Source organism: Sebastes fasciatus, chromosome 8, assembly GCF_043250625.1.
Source record: "Sebastes fasciatus isolate fSebFas1 chromosome 8, fSebFas1.pri, whole genome shotgun sequence".
In the NCBI taxonomy this organism is placed as follows: domain Eukaryota; kingdom Metazoa; phylum Chordata; class Actinopteri; order Perciformes; family Sebastidae; genus Sebastes; species Sebastes fasciatus.
Window position 1 is genome coordinate 9,124,349 of NC_133802.1, and position 14,235 is coordinate 9,138,583.

A 14,235-nucleotide genomic window follows, 5' to 3' on the forward strand; every position below is an offset into this window, starting at 1 on the left:
TCACCTGTTCCTCTTAGCCTTCTCCTAGGGTTTTTATAATTACTATAATTTCATAGTAATTTAATTACTTTTTAACTTGGGTCTTGTAATATTTTGTCTATAATAATATTTTTTTCTATTTTAACGCTTTTAATCACGTTTTGTTGCTGTATTATGATTGTTTTACCCTTTAGGTGAAGCACCTTGAGATTTCGCTGAATTTTAAAGTGGGCTATAAAAAATGAAACTCATTATAATTATTATTATTTGAGACTGTAAAAGTCTCAAATAACCCTGCCTTCGCCCAATGTCGGCTGGGATCGGCTCCAGCCCCCCCGCGACCCCTAACGGGATAAGCGGTTGCAGATGGATGGATGGACTGTAAAAGTGAGGAGAGCAAAAGTAGGATTTTCAAAGGCAAGGGGCCCGTGCACTCCTTCACCTGGTTGTTTCCAATGTGGTCCTTGTGCACACTGTTACAGTGGTTAAATAGCCAACAGCTCCTACTCAGTAAACTGGATGGGTGGGTGTACCTTGACAGAGTAAGCCAGAGAGATGGTGACAGCGAGAGGTAAGCCTTCTGGGACAGCCACTACCAGCACAGTGACACCAATGATGAAGAACTTGACAAAATACTGGACGTAGACCGGAGTGCACTCTGCCAACCACGTTTGACCTGCAACACACACACACACACACACACACACACACCATACCACATATTAGAGTGAGTCATACTCGGCAGAATGGTAAATATTTAACCCAATGGGAAAAGACTGAAATGAGCAAAATATGGTGTATTCTGAGATAGTATGTGTGTTTTTTGGGAAGTTGTATACACACAGACCTTCAACGACAAACGTGTTGATGACAAAGTACAGCACCAGAATGATGACGGTGATGGCCGACATCACCAAACCTGTAGGGAGATTCAAAGAAGATTAAAATCTTAGGTCTGAAGTAATGCTTATGTGCAAAGTTTAGTACAACTCCCACAATTCATTTCTTGTATTCAGAAAGAACTTTGCTCTCGGTCATTGCCCCAAAAGCTCTGTGGGATTAACGGCTACAGTATCGACTTCATGTGTTAATTTTTTAGCGTGGAAAGTTTCGTAACGATTGCTAAGAGAGCGAAACAGACGGTTCTTTACCTGCTTTGCCAATTTGAACAGCGAGTTTGGTGAGCTTGCCCTGCAACACACTCTTCTCTTTCTTCGGAATGTTGGTCTTCTTCTTCTCCCTGTCCTCTACCTCCCCTCCCTCTGCACTTTTCAGAGGTTGCATCTCCATGGCAACACCCCCGTCCTGCTTCTTGGCTGAAAGAAACACACAAAATATAACATATACTACACTCTCTTCAGCACTGTACCTGCAGATGAAGTAAGCTCATCCTACATCCAAACCGAGCTTTTACAAACACATGCACGCACGTCATGAGCTTTTACCTTTGTTCTGATTGTTCTCCACAGCTCCATCAGGTTGTTTTCCTGAGAAAAAGGGGAGGGTGATTTAGACAAAGTTACATATGAAGATAAGGGAATAGAAAGACAAACATATGAGAGAGAAGTGTTCACACGTGTGCATATTCATAGTCACCAACAGTTCATATTTCTGATCTTAGGACAGCCAAAGACACACTTCCAGAAACAGAAAACCACGAAGAAACAATACTAAAGGGAAGAATAATAAAGGTACACACATCTTCATACACTGGGCCAAGAGACTGAGAGACATTTTCATATGTATAAGTCCATCATAGATCACTGTCACTTTCACTGCACTGTGTGCTGGGGTCATTGGCTGAGGAAAGGAGCGGGGCAGGCAGACAACTTTGTGCTCACATACCATTGGTGACTGTGCTGAAACTGGCATCTGTAGAGATGAGCAATTGAGTACTGTCCTCTGTTTGGGGAATGTGTGAGGAAGGAAGGTTTTGGGGCACGTGAGAGGTTTTGGCAAAAAGGGAAAACAAAAGAGAGCAAAAAGGGAAGAATAAAAAACTCAAGTAGTGAATGTGAACTAGTAGAAGATGACTTTATAGAATGACAAAAAATGAACTGAATATAACCTCAATCTCAAATGAGAGACAATTCAAAGAGAACAGTGTATAGCCCCATAGCAAACCCACATTGCATGAGGAACTAACTAACAAGTTATGGCATTTGTAGAAGTCTTATGAATAATGTATTAGCTCCAGTAAATGACTGTCTGAATGATCCAGCCCACAGAGGTTGCTGCACTGACTGCAAAACATCCCAGTGTGCAACTAACACTTTGGAAAACAAGCGATAAGAGTATTTTTTTTTTTTCATAAAATGACCATCATCAGCTAATTTGTTGCTGTCCATTTTTGCATTCCAGGATGCTTCAGATGTTTTCTCCTTTTCAAGACGCCGACAATACTCCATGCATTCCCATGCATAAGTGAGAACTGCAGTGGCAGACGTATGGATGAGTGCACTGGTAATGATATTAACCTTAAGTGCTTCTGAAAGTATGTGTAGCCTCTGTTGTTGTCTGCAGCTCTGCTCTGACTGCAGGGCCCTTCCAAAACAAATTTGAGCGTAGACTAATGCTTCATGCATTGACCAACCAACACTCTTCCCTGAATCTCACTGGCTCCCTCGCTCTCCCCTGCTCTTTCAATAATTGATTCAATCTGCAGCCTCTCTCTCTCTCTCTCTCAGATTAAGGGAGGGAAGGAAAAACAGGGGAGAGCAAAGGGAAAGATAGGAAAGTGAAAGAGGGCACAGCGGCGGGATAAACAAGAGACCAAGTGAGAGAAATAGAGAAAAATGGACAGGCAGAGAGAGGGGGCATGAGAAGGAGAAGGATGGAGAGGATGTGGGCTAAATTATCGATGAGGTTAAACTGGTGTGTTTCCTGTTGAAGCTCTTATCTGAGATCAGTTAGGAACCCAACTAACTCTACACACACACACACACACACACACACTGTGATGTGTGACCATGGACTAATTATGAGACAATGGGCCCCTGGGCACAGACATGTAAAGCCCTCATCTTTGTGGTCTTTTTGCATCTCTTTGTAGACTTTTTGTGTCTCATTTCGGTCTCTTTGTGGTCATTCTTTGTAGTTGCTTTGCGCGTCTTTGTGGTCATTTGATTGGCTTTCCAACAAGAAATATTAACAGTTGTTTCAAACAGAGGTTCTGGGGCCCAAGGGGTCTTGTAGGCCAGGTTCAGTAATGCATCCATGTGTGTGACTACATCTTAACTGACTCAAGAGCAGTTTAAGGTATTCGTCCATGGAGATGGAGGAGATATATGAGAGAGTCTGGTTTTTTTCCCTGGGTTTTGTTTGCATCTGTTTACTTCCTCTACGGGTTTGCATATTTCAAGAACAAAACCATTTGTGCTTCTGATGTATCATTAAATATGAATTAGTATGTTCATCTAGATATATGAGTAGATAAAACTACTAAAAAAGGTGCAGTGTGTCTTTCACAAAATATCTCTAACTTTCTCTCATTACAGTCCAAAACATTTCTTACGTTTTGTGTCTCTCTACCGGTTCCTCTCCGTCACTTACCTTTCTTATCCTTCGCATCTTCCTCCAGTTCTCCAGCACCCAGCAGGGTGAAGATGATGCCTGTCTGCGAGTTGAGTCCTACAGCTGTCACCAGCATCCTGCCCGAGCCCTCCATCACGTGGGTACCTTAAAGTCCAAAAAGATTACTGGTTTAGATTCAATTAAGAGACCAGTGGTGCTTGCATCCCCAAGTGGTCACAGATATGAAACAACAACTTGTGATCTTGCAATTTTTTTTTAGTCAGGTTCTTTGTAGTTCTTTCTCTATGTTTTGTTCATGCACAACATATTATAGATGACCTGAGCTGCTCTCGCCACTTAGCAGGGAACAAGTGCTGAGAGCTCAACATGATGCATCATCATTCAGGCAGAGGAAAAAGCTCATTTGAAAAATAGAAAGCCCTTAGGAGTGTACCCAGAGCATAGTTCTGGCAAGGGGGTCAGACAATAAGTAGTTTGGTCAAAGAGTTTTGTAGAGGGCTAGTCTAGTTGAGTAATCTTGTTATTGACAGAAAAGGAAGCCAAACCTGGTTGTCTTAAAGTTGTCACAATGCTTTTTTCTGAAGTCATGGTGATTCTTTAAATCCATGCAATAGTTAACACAGAGATGCTTACTATAGGTTTCTCCTTAGTGTTTTTTATTAGCTATTTATGGAGATACTTTGAAAAGTCAAACCTCTGTTTCTAACCTGACACTTAGTGGCAATACACACAACACTGACACATTATCACCTTATAAAGTTGCTAACTGTTAACAGTTGCTCTCCAGAGTGTTCTGGGTCTACCCCAGGATCTCCTTCCAGTTGGACATGCTCGGAAAACCTCCAAAGTAGCCTAGGAGGCATCCTGATCAGATGGCCAAGCCACCTAAACTCCTTTCGAAGGAGCAGCTGCTCCACTCCGAGCTCCCTCCGGATGTCTGAGCTCCTAACCCTATCTCTAAAGCTGAGCCCAGCCACCCTGCGGAGGAAACTCATTTCGGACCCTTCTATCCGCAATCTCATTCTTTTGGTAACTACCCAAACTACTGCGATTTATGACCCAATATACAAATTAAAGATAACATAGTACTGGGTAAAATGAATCACCCTTTTTGGTTTGATCCATGACTGAAATAAATGTTTCAAAATAACATTATATTGGGTAAAAGTAACCACCCCTTTTGGTCTAATTTTTAACCCAACAAAAATGTAAATATGACTTTGTTACTGGGTCAAAATAAGCACATTGGTATGGCTGATTAACCCAATGTTAATAATAACATATAACACTAACACTGGGTCAAAATAACCCAGTGTTTGGGGATTATTGTTGACCCAGTGTTTTTTATACCCATTGGTACTGGGTAAACTTTGCCCAGTACTGGGTCGATGCTAGATTGACCCAGTACTTGGTACCATGATTGACTCAAATTGGGTTAAAATTGACGCAGTATTTTTCAGTGTGTAGAGTAGTCATTTGATCCATGTCATTCAATAGAAAATATTGATTAGAGTAGGGGATACGTTTTAAACAGGGTTTAAGTTTAAATAGTTTGAACCATGAACACACAAGCAGATTGGAAGATATTGTGGGCCACAACACCTAGGTTGCGATGCTACTAGCTTGGGCACCACTATAGGAAAATGATGACTCAGCTGGTGCCTAGCAGTAGTACCGTGAACTCCTACAACACTTCTCTGTAAGCTTCTTTTCCACTACCTTTTGTTTCTTCAATGATCCTCCAATAAAGAGTTGGTTTTTAATCTGAATACCTATTACTGGGCTTCTCTACACATACTCTATAGGTATCTTCTACTGCACTGAACAGTAACATCTGAGCAACTTATCACCTTACCAAGATAAATTATTCTTTTGTTACCATCCAATACAGCTCAAAACAGGACAAAATGTAGTCCAGAAAGTGATATTTATTCCACTGCAATTTCATATTATTGCATTGCCAGGTGTTGCCGTTATTTTGTCCACCCAAAGGAAGTTGGGTGACATGTGGTCTACATATGATGTTTCATGAATATTTTAGTCTTGAGTTATTGTGTTCACAAAAATGTGTCTATACACAGACAGACAGACAGACAGACAGACAGACAGACAGATGGGCAGAAATGCCATGATAAGCATATGATGTGAAGTAGTACCAGGGTGGCAAATTGTGAAAACAAACCTGAGAGCAGCATGGGGTCCTTATCCACAGACTTGCCTACGTGGTCAGACTCTCCTGTAAGAGAACTCTCATCTATCTTCAGATCGTTGCCTTGGATCAAGATACCATCAGCTGGCAGCAGGTCCCCTGAAAATAGACGTGCACAGATCAGTGTTTGATTCACCTTGTAGTTTATGTCCTTTTTGGTTAGGGGCATGTCAACAGGGACATTTATGTATCAGTATCTCTTGTGGACATATTAGGTAATACATACCACTACATGTTACAGAAATAATGAGTACAGGTATAGCAGAATAGTCAACATTGTAGGGAATATGCTTTTTTGCTGAGATTTAGATGAGAAGGTCAATACCACTCTCATGTCCGTGCGCTACTGTAAATATGAAGCTACGTACTGATTAGCTTAGCATAAAGTCTGGAAGCATGCCTGGCTCTGACCAAAGGTAAAATCTCCAGCTACTAACAACTCAAAATTTTACTAATTGACACATTATGTCTTGTTTGTTTGACCCAATTGCAAACAGAAATGAAAAAAAAAAAAGTCAAATTGTGGTTTAAGCACTTAACTCCCTGTAAAACGACAACTTGTAATTTTTAAATACAAATTTAAATTTAAATACAAAAATACAATTTTTAAAACTAGCCAATTTTTCATTGGTATAATTTAGAGGTGCTGGTAGGCAGATTTTTTCATTTTGGACATACCTGGACCTCCGTCCTCCAGGATATTTAGCCTCTCTAACAACTTACTTCAGTCCAAGGGGGCTTATTGGCATGGGTAATATACGTTTACATTACTAAGCAACTGTGAATTAAAAACAAAAATCTGGTCCTCTCTCTAGGTTCCATGGTGGAGAGGAGGTCATGTTGCTCTGACTCTATCTATTCGGACTGGTAGGTAGGCTACCCAGTCCAAACAACAAATGTTTTTTACAATTCTTGTATGATATTTCATTATTAAATTAATTTCTGAGAATTTTGGAGGCAAGAAATCAACTGTGTAGATTTCGAATATTGGCAGGGTAGCCGGGTGGCCCACCTTCGGACTACAGGAACAAAAGCATTCCTCCTGGGCCTGTCTAGTTCATAGCGCCGGTTGGCATTATAGCTAAGCTAAAGTTGGAAGCCCGGAAGGGTATAGCCAGTCAGAGGCAGAGTAGGGCGGGTCGTAGGCGTGCCTAGCGAGTCAGTTTAGTCTCTCCCACATACAGCCAATTATAATGTGTGACGTCATCTGTAAACGCAAGACCCCCAAGCCCACAGGAAGAGCGCCGGTCGTTGATACCAATTTTCGTACTGCAACTTCTGTGTCTGTCACGTGATGCCATTGGCCCACAAATAATTTTCCCCATAGACTTTCATTGGGAAAGAGACGTCTGTAACTCAGCGGATATTTTTTTTTGAGGTAAACCAACTCCCCAGTGCGAACACTCTAATAGCCCTTATTTAAATCATTAGGTCCTAAAAGTTGTGAAATGTACTAATAGCCAAATCCAGAGTTATTTCCCTTACTCCGTTCATGTGAATGAAACCCAGACCGTGACGACAGCGCAAGCCGCTGGGACCCCGTGACCCAGTCATGTGACCGAGTGGACGCTACTGCACATGTTCCATGGGTCCAACTGATGCATAAGATCGCCGGAAGATCCGGGTACTTTTCCAGACATAAGTCGAGTCATTTTGGCTTCATGCGCAACCGAGCTACTTTCATAGGAATGAACGGGGCCCCGCCTCCAACGCTGCATCCAGTTCTCTTAATACATCCATGGGCCGAGCACATCTGGTGCCTACACCGGCTCAGCGGTCGCCATGTTGAGAACCGTGTGGAGGCAATAGAAATGCTCTGGCTTTCAGAGAGAGCACCTTTAAAGACGTGTAGTAAGTACACGGCTTTAGGACATTACGGAATTGTTATAATTTTTTGTGATTTTCAGTGACAGGAGCCAGAAAAGACCAGACACGAACTTTACAATTTCCTGTTTGAAAAAGAGCACATTTGGCATTTTTGTCCTACACATGCAGGCTAACCTCAGCTTTACCATTTTCAGTTAATGATGAAAAGAGTGCTCAAATGAGGAGGGGTTTCAAAAACACACTCAGTTCACTTTAATAAATCTAATTTACGGAAGCGGAGTTTCTCTAGGAGACATTTGTTGCAATATGTGAACTACTCATGATTATCAGTATTTGCAGTTAGTAGTTTCATTTGCTTTCTTTTGTGTTTTTCACAGCTGGTCGATATGCAATTTTAATACATCAGTTTTGCTTCTTGTAGCTTCATGGGCATTTGTTATTTCTTTAGATATTATATCATTCAATTTGAAAAAATATAACTTGATTAATCGATAGTGAAAATATAAATTATATATATAAGTTGCTGGTCTTTTATATGCTCTTTTATACAATAAGCATTTGTGACGGTCTCCTTACCGTATTTGATCTGGGCCATGTCCCCCACCACCATGTCAGCCACGGGGATCTGGATGACATTTCCTTTGCGCACGACAGTGAACTTCTGTTCTTGTTCAATTCGACTCTGTAGACCCCGGAACTGCTTCTCTTTGGACCAGTCATTAAACGCCGTCACCAGGACGACACACACAACAGAAAGCAGGATGGCTGCACCCTCGATCCAGCCGGTGTCACCCTCGCCTTCATCCTCGGCAGACCCCGACAAGTCACCACATGCTGGACAGAGGGGAACAGAGGGAAGGTTGGTTAGATATTTTGTGAAGTATACAGAGACAGAGACATGATATCACAACTGAATCAAATAGCAAGTAACCCACCTGAAGTACCAGCTGGTTGGTGGTATAGATAGTTTGGATAGGTTTACTACATTTCCCATAAGTTATCAAATGTAAAAATGGAAAGCAAAGTTAAAGGGACAATATGTGATCCAAATGTAAATAAATGGGTCATCCACAAGGTCGAAAAGAGACTTGTCGCTGCCACTTTTTTCGTACTGGACTATGGTGATGTTATATACATGCATGCATCTTCTCAGAGCCTATGCACGCTGGATACTGTTTACCATGGAGCACTGAGTTTTATTACGAATTTTAAAGCCCTTACACACCATTGCTCTTTGTATGCTCCGGTAGGATGATCAGCCTTGTCCACCCGTAGACTGAACCACTGGCGTGTTCTTATTTATAAGGCTATTCTTGGTCTGCTTCCATCTTACCTACGGACCTACATCCTTCAAAAAAGTACGGGAAGATACCGTCTTGGCTCACAGGACTTAATCCTACTAACTGTCCCCAAAGTCTGTACTGAATTGGAAAAAAGGGCATTCAAGTATGCTGCTCCCTCTTTTTGGAATCAGTTACAAAATGACCCGAAACTTCGAGAGCTGGTCTCACTGAATGTCTTTAAAGTGCTTCTAAAAGACTTGGAAGGAAGCACATCTGGCTGTAGATGTTTTGAATGCTGATGAATGTTTTTCGATACCTTATGATTCTGTAATTTGCTCTTTGTCTTCGTTTTCAATTGTTATGTTTGTTTTATGTCTGCAACCGTGTAACTGTGCTGCTGCCTATCTTGGCCAGGACACTCTGGGAAAAGAGATTTTTAATCTCAATGAGTTTTTACTCCTGGTTAAATAAAGGCAAGAAAGAATATGAAAACCTCCTGATTCTTTCTGGTGACATTTAAGTATGAGCTAAAACAAACAATATATTTAGTTGAGGTTTAAGACCTTGCTGCTTGCCGGTTTATCATCATATCATTTACTACCATTCACAAATTAAAAAAAGGGGTTCATGACACACAGTACATGACTACAAATACTTATGTCTACCTAAATTAATGTGAGGATAGTTTGCGTGTGCTGCTGTTATCTAGGTTATGAGGTTTCAAACAGAGCCGCAGTGGCTCTCTGTTCACTGAGCCCACTTCCTCTCTATCATGACCTTTTACTGTGGTAAACACACCCAGAAAGCTAATGGCAACAATTTGGCGATCCTCTTTGTTTTTTTATTTCTTCAGCTATTGTTTTTAGTATGCTTTTATTTTGTGCATTTTCATATTTTTACCATGAAACCAATAATGATGATTAGATCATTACATAGAGATCTTTCGGAACAGGAACAACATATACGTATTGTGATTAATTAGCACACCTACAGAAAACCCTGCTTTCTAAGATTAAGATTCACACTTAAGGATTTGTTGATGGAAGTCGGATACTGCAGCAGCATTAAAGTGTGAAGTTAGCATAACAATGCAATGTCAGCCCAGCTGAATCATATTTGTATTGGTAAACCTTGGTTCTTCTCTCTATTGGCCTTTCAAAGGGAGATTGCAGATATTTTGTTGTGTAACTCACTCAACCTTTTTCCCACAGGTACTGCCCATTATTGGGCCCACTCGATTATTGTAATGCACTTTATTCTGGTATCAGCAGGCGGAACATCCAAAGACTACAGTTGATTCAAAACGCTGCTGCCAGGCTTTTAACACGTACTAAGAGAAGCGACCACATCACACCAATCCTTGCTGTGCTTCACTGGCTACCTGCGAGTTTTAGAATTGATTTTTAAGGTTTTACTGCTTGTTTTTAAAGCCTTGAATGGTCTGGCTCCTGCCTATATCTGTGATTTGCTGACTCCCTATGAGCCTGATTGATGCTTGAGATCCTCTGGCAGGGCCCTACTAACGGTTCCAAAATCCAAACTCCCTACCTGAGGATCTCAGGCAGGCAAACTCAGTATCTTCCTTTAAATCTCTTCTTCAGACTCACTTTTATATTATGGCTTTTTCTTAACTGATGGTGCATTGTTGTAACTATTTTTATGATTTTATTTTGTATTTATATGATTTTAAGTTCTGGGTGTTCATTACTTTTATCATGTTTTTATTGTAAAGCACTTTGTAACCTTGTTTTGAAAGGTGCTATATAAATTAATTTAAAATCATTATTATTGGTCCGATGGCCCATTATTCCGAAACTCCAAATGTCCCACTGGACCGAAAGCCCATTTGTCCGACAGCCCGTTATCCCGAAAACAAACTCCCATTGCTCTGAAAATACAGACTCACCCTGCAACAAACAAAAGCACATGGCTAATTATTACGCAGAATGACGTCATCCAACCTTCCAGATTTTTTTCCTACTATGGCAAAGGGACGGCCCGTCCTACTCTACTCCTCTGACTGGCTAATACCTGCTGCCTTCGTTGGTTGGGTTGTTTAGGTTTAGGCAGGAGGACTGACATTGGTTAGGATTTGGGTTTTGGGAATACCAGGGTAAACCAATCAGAGGCAGAGTAGGGCAGGACATCCCTTCGATATAGTTGGAAAAAAAATATCACGACTGGGACGGTCCGATGATGTAATTCTGCATAATAATTAGCCTTCGGAAAAATGGCATGACACCCTTCCCACTCCACTTTCCACACTTTACTTACGCATGAACCTTTAAAGTGAGACTACGTAGCTTTAGCAATAACACATTCTTCCTCTTCTATGGCTAATGTTAGCTTACTTTAAATAGATGTAACTGACATGACTAAATCAGTTTGCTGACTTTATAACTCTTCTGTACTTGTGCTACTGTTATGGCTAAACGTATAAAGAGAAAGCCAGTGGAAGTGAGAGGGATGGTAAATCTGTATTGGGTGTTGAGTTCAAATATCAACAATCTTTCTCCAGAATCACAGACTTCACCTTTAACTCAAGGTCTACTTACAAGCTTTTAATAACAGCATCTTACGGTCTTCATTAGTGGATTGGATTTGGATGGATTTTGTTCTCTGTTTTGGGGGTCTCTTCTCTACTTGTGTTAGATCACTACATTTTAAAACTAACCTTCATCGCGTAATTGCCTTGTGGCCACAATGTTTAATAATCTTGTTTTACTGTAATACTCCTTTTCCCTTTACTTTAGCTCTCACCTTGCTCTATGAAGAGCCAAAACTCCTTTACAACCTTCTGAATGTCTGGTTTTCTTCTCTTCCTACAACCATAGCTGCCTCCCTGTCTCATTCCTGCTCTCCTCTTTAACCAGGATAGTGCGATACTGTATGCTGATGATGATTCATCTTCTTCGTCACGTCTCTAAATCTCTCCCCATCTAGTATCCCGACTTCCTCTCACACCTTCCCAAACCATCCTCCCCAGCCGCCACTCTGCCCCTTGTCCTCACCTTCGCTGTCCTCTCCAGGAGGCTGGTAGAAAGAGAGGCCGAGGGAGATGATGGCGGCGGCCTCCAAGATGATGAGCGTGACGTCCTGTAAGGCCTCCCACACAAGTTCCAGGAAAGTCTTGGCCTTCTTCGGGGGGATGAAGTTTTGGCCGAACGCTGTGTACCGACGCTCCATGTCTGCTGGGTCTCCACTGAGACCTGAGAGATGGAGACGCAGAGAGAAAAAGAGGGGAGAAACAAGAAGGGCTGAGATGTTAGCAAATTTCTCTCTGTAAAATAAATAAATAAATAATTTAAAGCAAAATTCACATGCCAGGAGTGATAAAAAAACAAAGCAAATGTGCCCAAACAGTTGCAAACTTTCATGCAATTCGTGTCATGTCATGTATGTCATATATTCATGTCATCCATAAAAGTGTAGCTAAGCAGGTAGTAGTTTATGACTAGGACACACTCAGACAGTAGACACTACTACACACATGCACAATCAGCACCAAAACAAAGCCAAAACCTACTAACAAAACAAACTTTCTCAATCCATTAAAATAGTTTGAAACACATAAAACACAGTATGACTTGTGGCTGCTAACTCCAACTTTACTTTCCTCTCTCATCTCCAGCCTCACTGCAACACGTCCATCCTCTCCATCCTCTCCCCTTCAACCTCACCTCTAAGTAATTCAGTTTCCATGGCGACCATGATATCAGGTCCAGGGCTTCCTGTCTCTAACAGGTTTCTGCCCAGCAACAGGTGATGTCATTCCCTCCAGTGTGCTAGGTTTGGAGCAGAGCTTTCTCTTTTTTTTTGATTGGCTGTTGGGGAGGGGGGAATGGCAATTTGTATGCTGTGGTTGGCCGAGATCGGTGACTATCTTTGCGTCTGTTTGCCTGTGTGTGTGTGTGTTCGGAGATATCCTGGCCCAATGTGCTTGCTGCAGGGAGTCATATATATATATAGTTCCGCGCGTTGCTGAAGAGTTGTGTAGCAATATGACGCTCAACAGGGTTCAGGCCACGGCAAGGCAGAGAGAGACAGAGACAGAGAGAGAAAACAGGCCTTATGCTGAGTAATCGTAGTGAGCTGTATCCTCCTTCCATTAGTCCATCCCTCCCTCCCTCCATTTCTCACCCATCCCATCGTTCTTCCCTTCCTCCTCATCCTCTTCCCACAGCCTCTCTCGTTGGCTCTTCTCCTCTCTTTTTCTCCCTCTCTCAATCTCTCCTTGATGTGTCCTTGACAATGCGGCAAGCTGTTCTAGCTTTCCCTCCTCAACCCCCCCCCCCAACACACACACACACACACACACATACGCACACACACTTTCTCTCATTCCCTCTTTCTACGCCTCCTCTATTCTGTCTCTTCAATGTGGATATAATGGTCTCATTCTGCAGTGCTGGGGTATCCATATCTGTGTGTGTGTGTGCCCCATTCTATATTGGTTTAACCCCCACTCTGCTCTGTGTATCGTATTACAGATGGTGCTCAGCATCAACTGCATCATAACGTTTACCCCGGTGTGTATCTATCTATTTGTGTAGTACTGTTGCCAAATAATATGCATTTCTGTTGGCATGAGTATTTTTCTACTGTATATAACAATATTTTCCCATCTATCTATCTGATCTGCCAATTCATCTCCTCCTCTGCGATCACTTTTTTTGTAATCATGACGCCTTCAACGCCGTCAAATGCCTCAGATCAGAGGGGGTGAACTACGGAGCAAGTTTGACACAGCAAGGTTGGCTCAACAAAACCTAAAATCCCAGTCAGAGATAATGGGTATCACGACGGTGGTTAACTTTCTTTGTTAACCCAGGTTTTTTTCATCAGGCCCTGTGTACGTACGTTCCCATAAAAGGGGGTGTTTGCTGCGTCATTTGACTCTTCTGCCGCACAAAATGGACTGGTCACACACCCAACACTGTCCCGTAGTGAAGGATAAATGGAAATTAGGGCTGTTGCGGTATTAATGGTTCGGTATGTACCTCGGTTTTGGGGTCACGGTTTGGTAGGTTTTTGGGAATAGGGAAAACGGAGAAAATGCAGAAAATAACTTTTTTTTTTCATTTATTTTGACAATTATAAACATTCAACAGTTGCACATTGGCCATAATTCTTACTTGAACAGCCAAGGCACTCAAATACTGGCATATTATCAATATAAAAATAACAAAAAATAACAAAAAATAACAAAAATAAAACAAATGTCTGTAATGTAATGTAAATAAAACCCAAATTACCCCCAGGAAGACTCTGACCTGTTGATAATTCCTATATTAAATCGTCCTATTCTTGACATGATCAACATGCTGCTTTCCATTGGCTCTGTGCCCTCAGTTTTTAAAACTGCCATTATTAAACCGCTGCTCAATAAACCTAACACTGATC

At 41.6% G+C, this 14,235-nt stretch overlaps 1 protein-coding gene across 5 annotated transcripts in view; it reads right to left on the minus strand.

Annotated features, from left to right (window-relative positions):
- Positions 1–14,235, minus strand: part of atp2b3b (ATPase plasma membrane Ca2+ transporting 3b) — a 65,938-nt gene that overhangs the window by 37,023 nt on the left and 14,680 nt on the right. For all 5 annotated transcript variants that reach the window (XM_074643167.1, XM_074643163.1, XM_074643165.1 and 2 more), the window contains 8 exons: positions 11,844–12,041; positions 8,126–8,383; positions 5,696–5,821; positions 3,532–3,657; positions 1,425–1,466; positions 1,131–1,295; positions 827–898; positions 513–655 (listed from right to left, as the gene is read on the minus strand). In XM_074643167.1, the coding sequence (XP_074499268.1) occupies positions 513–655; positions 827–898; positions 1,131–1,295; positions 1,425–1,466; positions 3,532–3,657; positions 5,696–5,821; positions 8,126–8,383; positions 11,844–12,041 (1,130 nt within the window). The remainder of the gene's footprint in view (positions 1–512; positions 656–826; positions 899–1,130; positions 1,296–1,424; positions 1,467–3,531; positions 3,658–5,695; positions 5,822–8,125; positions 8,384–11,843; positions 12,042–14,235) is intronic.